Source organism: Sarcophilus harrisii, chromosome 2 (assembly GCF_902635505.1).
Source record: "Sarcophilus harrisii chromosome 2, mSarHar1.11, whole genome shotgun sequence".
In the NCBI taxonomy this organism is placed as follows: domain Eukaryota; kingdom Metazoa; phylum Chordata; class Mammalia; order Dasyuromorphia; family Dasyuridae; genus Sarcophilus; species Sarcophilus harrisii.
The window spans coordinates 521,883,284-521,898,268 of NC_045427.1; the positions used below are offsets into that span (position 1 = coordinate 521,883,284).

General features: G+C 35.4%; 1 protein-coding gene across 1 annotated transcript in view; it reads right to left on the reverse strand.

Annotated features, from left to right (window-relative positions):
• The window catches only part of SNX1 (sorting nexin 1), a 58,488-nt gene that overhangs the window by 28,651 nt on the left and 14,852 nt on the right, over positions 1–14,985 (reverse strand). The window contains exon 2 of the mRNA XM_031955410.1: positions 327–435. Within this exon, the coding sequence (XP_031811270.1) occupies positions 327–435 (109 nt within the window). The remainder of the gene's footprint in view (positions 1–326; positions 436–14,985) is intronic.

Consider the following 14,985-nt stretch of genomic DNA (forward strand, 5'->3'; position numbering starts at 1 on the left):
GACTACTTATTAATCTTCCTGCCTCTAGCCTTTTCCTATCCAACTTATCCTGTACTCCTATCATTTAGCATTTCATATTCTTACATATTGTTCTTACAACATTGTAAGCAATGTGAAAATATAGAATTTATAAGTTATTTAACTTACAAGTTGCTATGCTCAACAAAGAGTGGGGGTCCCAAAATGCTTGATTCAGTTCTAACTGAGCTGATAAGACTTTTAGGACACCGTGTATTGTTTTAATGTAATTCAAGTCAGAAATTTGTATACAGAAGACAAGGCCAAAATAGCTTTCAGTGTAGTAGCCTGAAAGAGTTCACACTTACCTGCAAAAAGGTCTTGCTGATCCTGATCTAGTTCTTCATGGACTCCATTCTCTTTGGAGTTGCTAGTGATTGGTGGAGGGGATACTCGCTTCACTGACAGGGATTTACTCTGAAAGCAAAGAAATAGTTTGAGTAAGTATTTCCATTAGGAACAGTACCGATATACTGAGAAGGCAAAATACCCAAATGCTTAACTTTCCCTAGTATCTCTAGGCTTTTTAGGAGATCAGTTGCATCACCATTAAGATGGCCAAACTTTTTAATCTCCAACAAAATAAGCAATTCTTATAAAACAGCCATCACTGTTGCTATACTTGTGGCTCCTAATTTCCTAACATACTCACTTTCCTAAAGTCTACAATCCAACTGTATATGCCAATATGATGACTCTACCTAGAGATCCTTTTCACAAAAATATCCAGATATATTTCTAGAACTTGGCCCATGACCTTTATCCTTTGAAATGCTGATGATGTAAAAAAAACCACAGCATTAAAGCCTAGAATTCAAACTCGAATTCCAATTTACTCTATGACTTTGGGAAAATTACTGACAGTCTATGAGAGAACACTGTCTCATCTGACTAAGTAGGAATGTTGTAAAGTTTTATATCCAGCACAGTTTCTATATCTTGGCTTCTCTTCCTAGTGGGCACATTTTTATCCATGGTCTTTATTCAAGAGACAAAGTGACTGGGTACAACAAGGCTGTGGTGTATCCTTAAAATACTTTCAAAGTGAACAAAGCTGTATTGTTTAGATGATGAACAGAGAGCTAGAAATTTTACTTCAAAAGCTGGCAATACTGTGTTACAAGGCTTTGAAATTAAACAGTTTGAATCACTGAAAAGACTTATTGGGTCATCCATTGTTCAAGATCTCTTTGAAAAAATCTGAGGGAATTTTGTTCTGACAAGTTAGAACGGTCCACTTTTCAGAGAACAACCACTGGATTTTCTATGTTTGGTTTAGAAATAACACATCTTTAATATCACTTACTGGGGACAGACAACTGCATTTATTTAACCTTGTACTACTTTTACATGTTCTATAATAATAAAAAAAGGACATTCTAGTCCCTTAACTGGTGACTGTAACCAACCAATACACACAGAAATTTAAAAATTATATGGCCCTTCCCCTCTAGGAGGGACTGTTGTTCAGAAGGACAATGATGCTAAGAGAGCAGTGAAATAAGGTAGAACACTGGACTTGAGGTCAGGAGACTTGAACACCAATCCTTTTGTCACATGCTAGCTCACAGATTCTGAGAAAAGTCACAATCTTTGATCCTTAGCTTTCTCAACCTGTCAAATACTGATAATACTTAAACTATTTACCTCACAAGGCTGCTATGAGGAAAGTTCTCTGGAAAATCTCTAAGTACTTTATAATATGGGTCACTATTATACAAAAAGATAAAAAAGTCACACAGCAGAACACAGGGAACAAAGCACACTGGGTAAATACTGTAATTAATGACATCTGGAATAAGTTGAAGACTAACTATATTTTAAAGTAGCAACTGAAAGGACAGATACAGGAAATAACTGATGATTACATTTTTCATCTAATTCACTGACAATGACTTCTCCGCACATATGGTAAAGGGAGTAACTATGGAAAAGAAGTATAGTCCAAGTCACAATTTCATGAGATCTGGTTGATATATAGTCCACTATCGCTAGCTTCAAGCTATATAACAAAAGATAACATAAGATGCATGTATTAGTAAGGAATACAGCACAATAAAAACACCACAAAACAGCAATCTGAGAAAGATTTAGAGAAATAATGGAAGTTTTGTGACCAACCTAAAACCTAATTCTTATGACCTCAAATTACTACCTATTACATTAATAAAACCAGTTTTCCTAGATATATTGTCTAAGGACCAAAGTAAATTTTCAAAGGACAGCCTTAGAATGGTTAAGCCTAAAAATTAAAAACAAACAAAAAACAAGGCAATGTTTAAGCCTTTCTTTATACTACAGAGGGGGAAAAAAGGCACCAATGACTGAAGTAGGCCATGTCAGATGTGTTAGAAACTATTCTTTTAGCCCCGTTTTGGGGGCTTCTTTTTAGGATAGGGACTTTAAAATGTAAAGTCAGAAGGGTCTGTGTTCACTCAGGAAACCTGACAAATTACCTAAAGAAGTAGTCTACTAAAACTGGTCTACTGAAACTGAAGTCTTCAAAGACCATTCCTAAGTGTCTATCTGCAGAGCACTAAAAGAGACAGAAAAGGTCCCTACCCTCATAGAGCTTACATTCTGGAAGTGGATAATGAAGACCTAAATGCATCAGAAAAAAAGTAAAAAAAAAAAAAAAATTGATGGGGTGGGGAGCATAATAGGAGAGGACATGGTTGCAAGTGATCCTCTGGGGTATATGAGTTTAAGAAAAGCAATTCTTCCTTTATGAAATTATAACAAGGCTGGACAGACTGATATACTACAATTCCAACACTCTTTTGCCTTGATTTCGTCAATTCTATAATTATAACAGGGTTATTTTTTTTATGCTACATGTGGCCATTTTGGAATTTAGAAATGGAATGATTAAGGATTTAAAATTGGAAGATATATCATCTAGTCCAATTCACTCACTTTACAAATTAGGAAACAAAATTGAAGAAATAGTGACTCACATTTACAAACTTAGTAAATACCAGTGCCAGAACTTGAATCCAGATGTTCATGCCAAATCTAGTACTGTTTCTCCTCTCCCCCCTACCCCCAAAACCCATTTACTAAATCAAATGGGCAAATGCTAATGCATGTAACCTTATGCAATTTGGGGTGGGAGTGAGAAGAAAGATTGATTCTGGCTTGTATTTTCAACAGTGTAACTCTCAGATGAAGAACTCCCTCCCAGAAGAAATCCCTTTATAGAATACAAGTATTCTGTAGCTTACAGTATTGCCTGGGACACTGATGGGTAAAAGACAGTCTGGTGTAACAGATAACATATGCATTAGTAGGAGAACTTGAATTCAGGTGATCCATTATACTATACTAACTTCCAAGCTGGCCATTATACATTAAAATTGCAAATAAAATAGTTAATTCTCATTTCACTGAGAATTGCTCAATAAATAAATCTTGAAAGTTTAAAGATAGTGTTAAGTCAGCAGAATTTCCTTCTATGGGAAGACTTTTCTATTCAAGAAAGATGAACACTTATTACAAAAATGTTACTTTTTTGTGTGTGCAGATTAGCTGTTCTTAACCGAGGAGCAACAAGCAAGGGTTGACTGAATCACCTGGTAGTACAATAATATGCAATGGAAAGAATTATAACAATATAGACTTTTAAAGATATTGAGAAACTTGAGAAATCATCCTGTCCAACCCTTTAATTTTACATTTTTTTTAAGGATGTTAGCTAAATCAGATTTTAATAAAACTGTATATCACTATGGTAATGGGTATAAAATTGCCAAGGAATAGGAGAGAATAAAAATCTGATAAAAAGAGTCTAGTCAGCCATCAGCCAACAAGAAATCATTAAGCACCTAGTATGTGCTAGGTATTGTATTAAGTGCTAGGGATTCAAAGAGAAGCAAAAACAGGGTCCTTGCCATCAGGGAGCTCATATTCTAAGGGAAAAAGACAACAAGCAAACAATTAAGTATCTAAGATATATACAGAGTAAACTGAGGGAAACAAGAGGGAAGAAATTTATGTGGAGATACAGGGAAAGATATTTAACGGAGTCCTGAAGGAGGCTAAGGAAGCCAGGAGGTGGAGTTAACAAAACAACACTCCAGGAAAAAGGGACAAGTAAAAAGGCAGACATCCTGGAGATGGAATGCTGCATGCAACGAATAGCAAAAAGGTCAATGTACTTAGAATGTGAGTAGAAATGGGATAGCCAGATGGTGCAGTGTATAGAGCCCCAGCCCTGGAGTAAGGAGGACTAGAGTTCAAATCCGGCCTCAGACACTTAATGCTTTGGTCGTGTGACCCTGGGTAAGTCACTTAACCTCGATTAACAAAAACAAACAAAAAAGAAGAGTGGAAAGGTAAGGAGGGACACATTAAGGAAGGTTTTAAATAGCAAACAGAGCATGGAGATCACTGATGAGGGGAAGTGAGGTTTGTGGCAGTTGAGATGGACTGAAACAGGGAGACACTGAAGGCAGAGAGAGAGATGAACCAGAAGCCTTCTGAAACAGTTCAGATGGTAGCTGTGTGAATGGAGAAAACAAGATATTTATGTTTCAAAAGTAGAAACAAGACCTGGCAACAGAATGGATATGTGGGGTGTGCCTAAGGAGACTAGCAGCCTGGGTGAGGATCCTGAAGAGGAAGAGAAGTTGGCAAGGGGGAGGTTTTTGGAGAAAAACTCTTTCTCTCTCTCTCTCTTTGCTTTAGATATGCTGCATTTTACATACTTACAATATCTACAGGCCAGCTGCAGACGTTCAAAAGGTAGTTGGTGAAGGCAAAACAGAGCTCAGGAGGGAGCTGAGGGCTTGTCACACAGATGAGAACCATCTAGGTAGCCATGAATGGATAGAGTTGGCGAGTTACCAAGCAGACTGCACAGAAGGAGGGAGAGGCTGAGGACGATGGAGAAGATTTAGTAAAGAGACCCAGGGCAGTCATAATAGAGGGAGAGTCAGGAGAGCACTGTGCACAAACCTAGCAAAGAGAATTTGGAGGAGGAAATGGGGACCAAAAGTTGGAAGAAAGATGAAGACTGGAAGGCCATTAGATTTGGCAATGAAGAGATCACAGGCAACTTTGGAGAAAGCAATTTCAATTGCAAGATGACATCTGAAGCAAGACCATAGAAGAGTTAGAAGCAAAGGAAAGTGGAAAGAGAGGCACCCCATGAACACAGGCAAGAAGGGAAGGAAAGAGAGCCAGGGTCAAGTGCAAACTTCTTAATATCGGGAGACAGACTGGTTTGGAGACAGAGTGGGTAGGAAGAGATTCAAGATTAAAGAGAAAGGAAAAATAAAGCAGAGAGCATGGGTATTAAGTAGAAAAGACAGTAGGGGATAGGATAAAGGGTGAGAGGAGGGAGGAAGAAAAAGATATCAGAGTGATGTGAGATAAGAGGAAAGGAGAGTTCTCTTAATTAATGACATTGATTTTTGGGAGTAAAGAATAAGTTCCTCAGCTGAGAGGGTGGGAGGACTGTGGGAGCACTAAGAGGATGAAAAGGATGGAAACAGTCTCTATGGTAAACAATATAACAAACTGATGAAGTATAAAAGGACTGCCCAGCTATATCAAAGGACCCGGTTGAGATTATGTAAATCAATTGTTAAGCTGGTCAACAATTTTGTGATTTTCTCTAACTCCTCTTAGTAGTACATAAATGGGAAAGAGGAAGAGTAAATAAGTTAATGGGAATAATCAAGGGTATGGGGGAATAATCATAGGTTATGGAAGGGCAAGGGATTAAAGCAGGATCTCTAAAAGTGGGCTCCGCAGACTCATAAGGGATTGCAGGGGGTCTAAGAACTTGGATAGGAAAAAAAATTTACATTTCCACGTAAATAGTTTTCATTGTACTTTATGCACTTAAAAACATTTACCACACTACCAAAGGGATCCGTGACACCAGTAAAGAGTTCCAGGATTAGAGTATAGAAGATAATGTAGAGCTGAACTGATTTACCAAGAGGTTGAGACAGGGAAGGAAAGAGAGAAATACAGTTATTGCAGGGACAATAGCCTATGCCTATAAAAGAAAGCAAAGTTGGAGGGACTAGAAATAATCTAAGGATGAAGAATTGATTCAAGGGTCATAAGGAATAAAGAAAGATATAAATGGTAAAAGATTATGATCAGATCAAAGAATTTTAGAATTTAAGAATATAAAAGTGTAACACTTCTGGATGATGGCAAAAATAAAGCAGAGAGCATGGGAGTTAAGTAGATGAGGAAGTAGCAAACTGGACTACATATTGATATGTTGATGTAGCCCAGTATGAAGATAGGAGTTGCAATGGAGAAAGACTGTGAGCCAGGCAATGACCTCAATGAGGAAGAAAGAACATTCTCCTGTTACACTAAGAATGGAACCTGTAATGAATCACTCACAGTCCAAGTATTCACTTGAGCCTTACTGCATTACATTTTGGCTACAGAATGAATACTAATGTCTCCCAAACGATAAGCACCCCAAAGAAAAAGACCTACTCTACTGAGCCACTTTATTAGAATTTCAAGTTAACCCTTCTCTCATCTTTCCTCTCCTTTGGTTCCTCAGGTCACTGCAAACTGAAAGAAATAAAAAACAGCAACAAATACCCCCAAACCTTTTATTTTACTATCAGACTTCTTAAATTTTTTGGAAAAAGTGGTTCCCATCCTATCTTCACTTCTTCAAGTGTTCTCTTTAAAGCTTCTACTTAAGAACATTCCACTCACACTGCTTTCTGAAAATCACTGAAACCTTTCCTAATCATCAAATCCAATGGCTTTATCTAGTCTCAACATCCAATTCCTTTGTAGGAGTTAACAACATTTGAATTCTTCCATGTAAAGGATATTCTCTTGGCTCCTTGGATCAATAATTCTTTGGTTCTAACTGCAAGTGAAGCTTCCTAAGGTTCTGTTTTTGGATCTTCATTACTCTTTAAACTCTTTGCTGGTAATCTAATCCCCATGACTTCAATTATCACCTCTAATGACTTTGAATACATTCTTCAACAATTTATACAATGACAACAATATTATGAAGAAAAAGAACTCTGAAAAATTAGAATTCCAATCAATGCTATGGTAAATCATGAGTACAGAGGAGTGAACACACAATACCTCACTTTCTGCCAGAAATGATGGAGTAATGAAATGCACTATACACCAAAACTTTTTGGGTATGTCTAATGTGAGAATGTTTTGCTGGAAATGTGTGGTTTTATGAAGGTTTAATTTTTCATTAAGAAAAATAGCACCACCCATTCGGGGGGGGGGGGTAGTAGAAATAGATAATAATTGCTTGTAAAAATAAATTAATTTTAAAAATTATCTCTAGCCTTGATCTTTTTTCTTGATCTCCAACCCAAATCTCCAAATCCTTGTGGGACAACTCTACCTAGATTTCCTTCTAACACTCAAACTCAAAAATATCTAAAATTGAATTTACTATCCTTCTCCCTAAATTGTTCTAACGGAACAATTCTATCAGCAGTCTCACCACTCACCCCATCTCCAATGATCAAAACCATAATTTTTTATTTTTTCTTCAATCATTGAAAATCTGCTCCCTCCCTCACAGACCTCCTTCAACCACTACTAAAAAAGAAAGAAAATTCCTTAATAAACAGGAATAGACATATCTGAGATATAGCAGGTTCAATTCTAAATCACTACAATAAAGTGAAAAATCACAGTGCATGTAAAAGTTATATAGACATAACCATATAAAAACATTATGTCTCACTCTGGGAGATGACTAAAAACCATTACATTGAATTCCCAATCCCTATATTTATGCCCACCTGCATTTTTGATTTCCTTCACAAGCTAATTGTACAATATTTCAGAGTCTGATTCTTTTTGTACAGCAAAATAATGGTTTGGTCATGTATACTTATTGTGTATATAATTTATATTTTAATATATTTAACATCTACTGGTCATCCTGCCATCTAGGGGAGAGGGTGGGGGGGTAAGAGGTGAAAAATTGGAACAAGAGGTTTGGCAATTGTTAATGCTGTAAAGTTATCCATGCATATATCCTGTAAATAAAAGGCTATTAAAAAAAAAAAACATTATGTCTCTTACATAATAGTACAGTAATACAATACAATGGTATTATATCTAAAATAAAAATGGATATACCTTCATTTTAAAAGACTTTATTGCTAAAAATTGCTAATCATCATCTGAGCAATCAGTAAGTCATAATCTTTTTGCAAATGGAGAGTCTTGCCTCCATGTTGACAGCTGCTGATTGATCAGAGGGATGGTTGCTGAAGACTAGGGTAGCTATGGCAGTTTCCTAAAATAAAAGAACGGCTGCCACACTGATTGACTCTTCCTTTTATTTGAACACACAGAAATTTCAATATAATTTGTGTCTCAGGGAATGGGAAAGCCCAAGACAGGGGAGAAAGATGAAGGAATAGCTCATCAGCAGAGCAGTTAGAATACATATGACATTTCTAGATTAAGTTCACTGTCTTACATGGCCAGAGTTTGCGGTGCCCCAAAATTATTACAGCAGTAACATTAAAGATTACTGATCACAGATCACCACAACAGATAAAATGATGAAAAAAATCTGATATATTGCAAGAACTACCATAACGTGGCATAGAGACATGATGCGAGCGCATGATGTTGGAAAAACAGTGCCTACAGATTTGTACAATACAGGGTTGCCACATTCAATTTAAGCAATATCTGTTTAGTGCAATAAAATGAAACATACCTATATTGACTCTTGCTTTCCCCTCCCTTTTTAGTGACTAGAAGATTGTGCCTAGAGTTAGGAAGACTAAATTCAAATCTGGCCTCAGCCACTTCCTCAAAGGTAAAATGGGAATCATAAAAGCAAAGTTGATGTGAAGATAAAATAGGTTGTATTCATAAAGCATTTTTCAAATCTTAAAATACTGATCAGCAGAGTAGTTAAATACATATAACATTTATAGATTAAGTTTATTGTTTTTCATGGCCACAGTTTGTGGTGCTCCAAAACTATTACAACAGTAACATCACAGATCACCATAACAGATACTATAATATCCTATCAGTTCTACCCCTACCACAGCTCATATTCATCCCCTCCTTGCTTTTTGTTACAATAACCATAGCATGAGTTCAAGTACTTGCCCTCATGGACAACTGCCAATAGCCTTCTAAAGGTTTTGGTTATTCCTTTCTTCTCCAATCCATCTGATGTTCAGCTCACTTCTCCTTATGCATGTCTCTGATCACATCATTTCTATACTCAAAAATCTTCAGTGGCTTCTTAATGACTTCTGAACAAAATTCAAATTTCTTTGTCTAGCATTATCATATTGCCTCCAGCTGTATCTTATATTGATCTCCATAATATTCTATATTCAAGATAAGCTGGCCTGCTCTGTTGGAATCTTTACTAAAGTGTTAAGACATTTCTTTACAAAGACATTGGAGTTGATTTGATCTTAGAAGAAGATATTTTGGGCTAGAACTTGAACTAGGTACTAAGTACAACTGATGGAAACAATGCTTGTGTTCACACCTTTAGAGAGCTCATAAGTATCTAAGAACTCAATGGAGTTCACAGTTTAGGAGATTCAGGGTCTAGAAAGAGATATCTGAATTCACACCTTCCTTAGGACCAGAGAGCACTCTAGGAGATAACCCAGAATCCCTCTCCCTCCAGAAGGTGGAGTTAACCTTTGGGAGATCACATAAATATAGCGAGCTTTTGAAGCTTGAAGTTACTTCTTCTGGTGGAACTGACTGGAGGTACAGAGAGATTCATTGCATCTTCCAACTTGATGCTGGCTGGAGGCTGAAGAAAGCAGAGGCAGAAGCCAAGGACAAAGCTGCAAGATCTCTTGGAGCCAGGCAGAGAGATAGGCCTCAACTAACTGGACTAATTTGGAAGGAGAAATAAATGTTTGCACTTTTATCAGCTGGTTGCGATTTTGGAGTAATTATTTATTTCAACTGAGACTAAGGCTGCTTTCAAGAAAACCTTCACACTGCTCCATTCCTGGAACATGGTTTGTACTTTTTTTGCCCAAATGCCTTTGTTCTCGATGTTTCCTATGCTTGGAATTTACTCCTTTCTCACCTTAATATATTTCTTTCCATTTACTGAGGCCCTCCCTTCACCAGTGTCATTGCTTTTTTCCTCTAGTCTCACATTAACATTTTGTTTTATACTTTTCCACTAACTTTAGCCAAAATAGTATCTTTATGTTATATTCTATTAATCAGTCATCAATCAGCATGTGCCAGGTACTGGGCTGAAGGGATAAAAAAGAGGCAAAAAACAACTCCTGTGCTTGAAGAGATCACAATCAAATGAGGGAGATAACATACAAAGCAAATATGTACAAACAAGTTATATACAAGATAAATAAATAATAATAAACAGAGGGAAGGCACTAGAATTAAGAAAAAGATTCCTACCAAAGGTGATAAGTCATAAAAGCAAGTAGGGACTTTATCACATGTAAACTTTGTATATCCCATAACACCTAGCATAATCTATGTTTTGCATCATTCCTAGTTTAAAAAGTAATGCCAAACAGAGTGGGAGGATACAATGTTTTTATTAATGATAATTCAAGCCTGTCAATGGGAAGAACTCCCAAGTCTCAGGGGGCCTGTCTAGCTAAAAACAGGTCTGAATTATCACAGTAATGTACAAAAGTATTTTATATGATTAAGATCATAGACAACACATAGTATCTAAGTGAAAACAATAATTAATAAACATATTTTGTATATAATATATACAATATATAAAAATAAAAAATAAGGAGGATAAAGATGGATTAAAAAAGAAAAACTTGATATAAAAATTGAGCAATAAATAGTATCAATATTATACTAATTTAATATTTATGTACTGTTCTTGGTGGTTTTCTAGAGGTCTTTGGAGCAGCTTTCTTTTCAGTTGAGTAATCACCACAAGAATAGCCAGGTGTTAAAGTCCAAAAGTCTATTGCCTCCTTCTCCTGGTGCTCGGCTAGCTTTCTCATGGCCTTCAGAGGGGACTTGGTTTCAGTGGAGAAGTGCAGGAGGCCAGGGCAGCCCTAGTGCTGATGAAAATGGAATGAATCTCTCTCCTTAGTTCCCAGAGCTTGAGCTCCCGCCTCCAGTCCTCTGTCTTCTCTGGCTCTCACTCTGTCTGAGTTTATCCCAGCTTATATGCTCTCTTATAATTACATTATCATAGGTATGAATCTTGTAGAACTATATTAAGTACTAAGTACATGTACTGAACTAGAGAACTATTAAGCACCATGCTAAATTAGATAACCATTGTCTTTATTAATTCCACTAACTTAACACATTGTAAGAATCCTTGTTTCAGAGGCTCATAACATAATTACATTAAAAGATAATTTGCCTCATGGTAACAGGGTGCTAATTATAAATTCATATCGTTATTTGATTGTTTATATCTCTTATACAAGAAAAAAATGGGCTCAAGAGTACCTTGCGTAAACAAATTCAAGTAATCAAATAAACAATTACCAATATTAAAAAAAAAAAAGCAGTCAAATTTTCAGAAAGTGGTCCTGTGTGTACATATTCACAATTACATCCAAACAGAATGAGAAATTCTTTTCCTAAAACATGGAATGAGAAAATATATTCTGAATATGACAAAATAGGCAGAAGTATTTCTAAAAATAAGTTCTGCTTTGAAGTCCAATATGGTTAAAATTTATCAGAATGTGAACTTCAGAACAGCTTTGAATTAATTGGTTTAAGTCCTTTATCCTTAAACAAAACTTAGAACGAAAAACACCAATTTAAACTATAGCTTTTTGATCCCCTACTTAAAAGGAAAAAACAGTTTTTTCTACTCCTTTAAAGAAGTGAGATTTTAGTCCAAAATAGCTACTCTTATTGTTTTTATGAGCCAGAGTTTATTTTTTCAGTTTGTTTTTAAGTGAATAAAAATCTATTTTATCCATAAACATCTATTGAAGGGAAAAAAAAGAAAGAAAACAACACCAAAAACCTTTTTAACAAATATGCATAGTCAAAAAAACAAATGCCTGTACTGTGTGTCAATAATTAATTACTTTTTTCAGTCAATAAAAATCTACTTTGTAAATTAGCCATGTCTAGGAGAAAAAAAATACATTAGAATTTGTACTCTTGAATCTAACATCATCATTTCATCCTAAATCTTACTCTGGAATAATGGTTGGTCACTGTATCTATCAGTTAAGTCAGTGGTTCTCAAACTTTTGTTCTCAGTATCTTCATGTTGTTAAAAAACTATCGAGGATCTGTTCAAAGAGTTTTTGTTCACATGGGTTATATTTATAGCTATTTACTATATTAGAAATAAAAAATAATTTTGAATTTGTAGACCCTCTGAAAGGGTTTCAGAGACCCCAACAATTCTTTGCACTACACTCTGAGGACCACTGAGTTAAGTCTTTCAAAGTTTATTATCTATTAAATATTGCTGTTATTGGACCACCAATTATTCTGGTTTTGCTCAGTTCATTTTGCATCAAGTCATTTAAATCTTTAATATCTGTTCCTGAAACATTCCCCTTCATCATTTCTTATAGCCCAATAGAATTCCATCATATTCACATGATATAATTTGTTCAATTATTGCTCAATTTGTGAGCTTCCTCTCTTTGTCCCTATATAAAGAGCTGCCATAAATATTTTTGTACATATGAGTTCTTTTGGGTAATAAAACCTAGAAGTATTGATGGGTCAAAAGATATGCAAAGTTTACAACTTTGCATGCATAATTTCAAATTGCTGCTGTTGACACTGTTGACACTTTTCAGAACTGTTGGACTACTTCACAGTATCATCAAGGGAGCATTAGTGCACTTGTTCTGTGGGCCAATTATTTTAAAAAGTGGTTCTATTGATAATTCTGTTGGCAAGTTCAAGTACTTATTCTATAAATTAGAGAACAAGCATATCAAGCTACAAAGATAAGTATTCAGATTAGTTGTAATAGATGATCGTGAATCTTTGCATAATATGTAGTCAGAATTATTTTAGATTGGGAAGAAGCCTGAGAAATATTATAATTCAAACTCTTAACTTTATAAATAAGGAAATTAAAACCTGGAGGTTGCATATTTAATTCTGGGGCAGTTGGGTGACACATTAGATAGAGCACCAGGCCTGGAATCCACTCAGGCCTGAGATCCTTACTAGTTATATGAACATAGGCAGGTGACTTTGTTTTAGTTTTCTCAACTATTTTCTTGGGCTGTGTGGTGAGGATCCAATGAGATAATATTTGCAAAGCATGTCATTTTGATGCCTGCTAATTATTATTGTTATTATTATTATTATTACTTCACATAAACTTACAAAGTCTATTTAGTGTCTTTAAAATGACTATACGTGTTATGAAAATATTCTTTCCATTACATTATACTAACTTTTTACTCAAAAGACTGAAACTGGATAGACACCCTGAGAGAGTTTTCTTTGCATAAGGAAGCATGGATGCAAATTACTGCCCACAGGAATACTTTTGAATCACTTAGGTCCAGAAAGACTTCAAAATAACATTCTTCTTCTGACTTCTCAAACTCAATAATTCTGGAAATTCTGGCACTTATAGGGCCTTGGATATGACTCAAATGTCATTTGGTGGTTTGGACATTTTTTACTACATCCAAGATACTTTGAAAGAAAGGACATTTCGAAATTTTCATTTTATAGAATCATAGAATTTTACGGTTGAAAGGAATCTCAGAACCTATTCAACCCATATCTGACAGGGATCCCAACTACAATATATATGACAAATTGTCATTCAGTTATCAATGAGGGAAGCCCAGTGTCTGACAGAATGCTCATTTAATCTTTAGACAATTTTAACTATTAGGAAATTTTTCCTAACACCAAGCCTAAGTTTTACCTCTTCATAGCTTCTACTCATTATTCCTAGTTCTGTCCTTTGGGGCATCATTGCCTTCCAAAGATAATTATTAAGTTCCATCTTTTCTTCAACCAGTCAGCAAGCATTTTATTAAGGTCTTACAATGTGTCAGAAACTTTGGTAAGCGCTGGAAATAAAAAGAAACAGTCCCTGATCATAAGGAGCTTACAGACTAATGGGGGAGACAACATGAAAATAACAATCAGTCCTCAATATCTGCACATTTTCACAACTTCAAACATTCAAGCATCATTTTATTAATAACTTTACTTTCACTTTTGCTCTGGCAAACATGTATATTTATTTGGCTATTCTCAAATGAGAGACTCAAGACATACAAATCTGTAGACAGCAGGTCTGTCTCTGGCCTGGTCCTCCCCACTGCTGTCAAAAGCTCTCTGGGAATCTGAAGTGTTTTCCAACAAGAGCAATTCAAGCCCCCATAATCTGTGGGTAGGCTGAGCCAATATAACAAAAATGACAATTCTGCCTAAATAAATCTATTTATTAAGTGAAAGGCCAATAAACTACCAAAAAACTATTTTATAGAGCTAGAAAAAAAAATCATTTAGAAGTACAGTAAGTCAAAAATATCAAGGGAATCAATGCAAAAAGGGCAGGCAGCCTAGCCATACCATAATTCAAACTATTAGGAAGTGATAATCATCAAAACTTATCTGGTACTAAGAAATAGAGTGGTAATTAGATAACATAAAACATCGTACTAAATAAACGATTATAGTTTAGCGTTTGATAAATCTAAGATTTGGGGGCAAAAACTCATTATTTGACAAAAGCCAAAACTAGAAAACTAGAAAACATTATGGCAAAAACTAGGTCTCATAACCACATTCCAAGACAGGTCAAAATGGCTACATGATTTAGACATTAAAAAGTACTATCATAAGCAAACTGACAGGGCATGGAATAGTTTACTGTCAAGATCTATGGATAAAAGAATATACAACTAAATAAAATCTATAGAGCATTATGAAATGTAAAGTGCATAGTTTTGATTATATAAAATTTAAATTTTCACAGACAAAACCAATTCAAATAAAATTAGAAGGAAAGCAAAA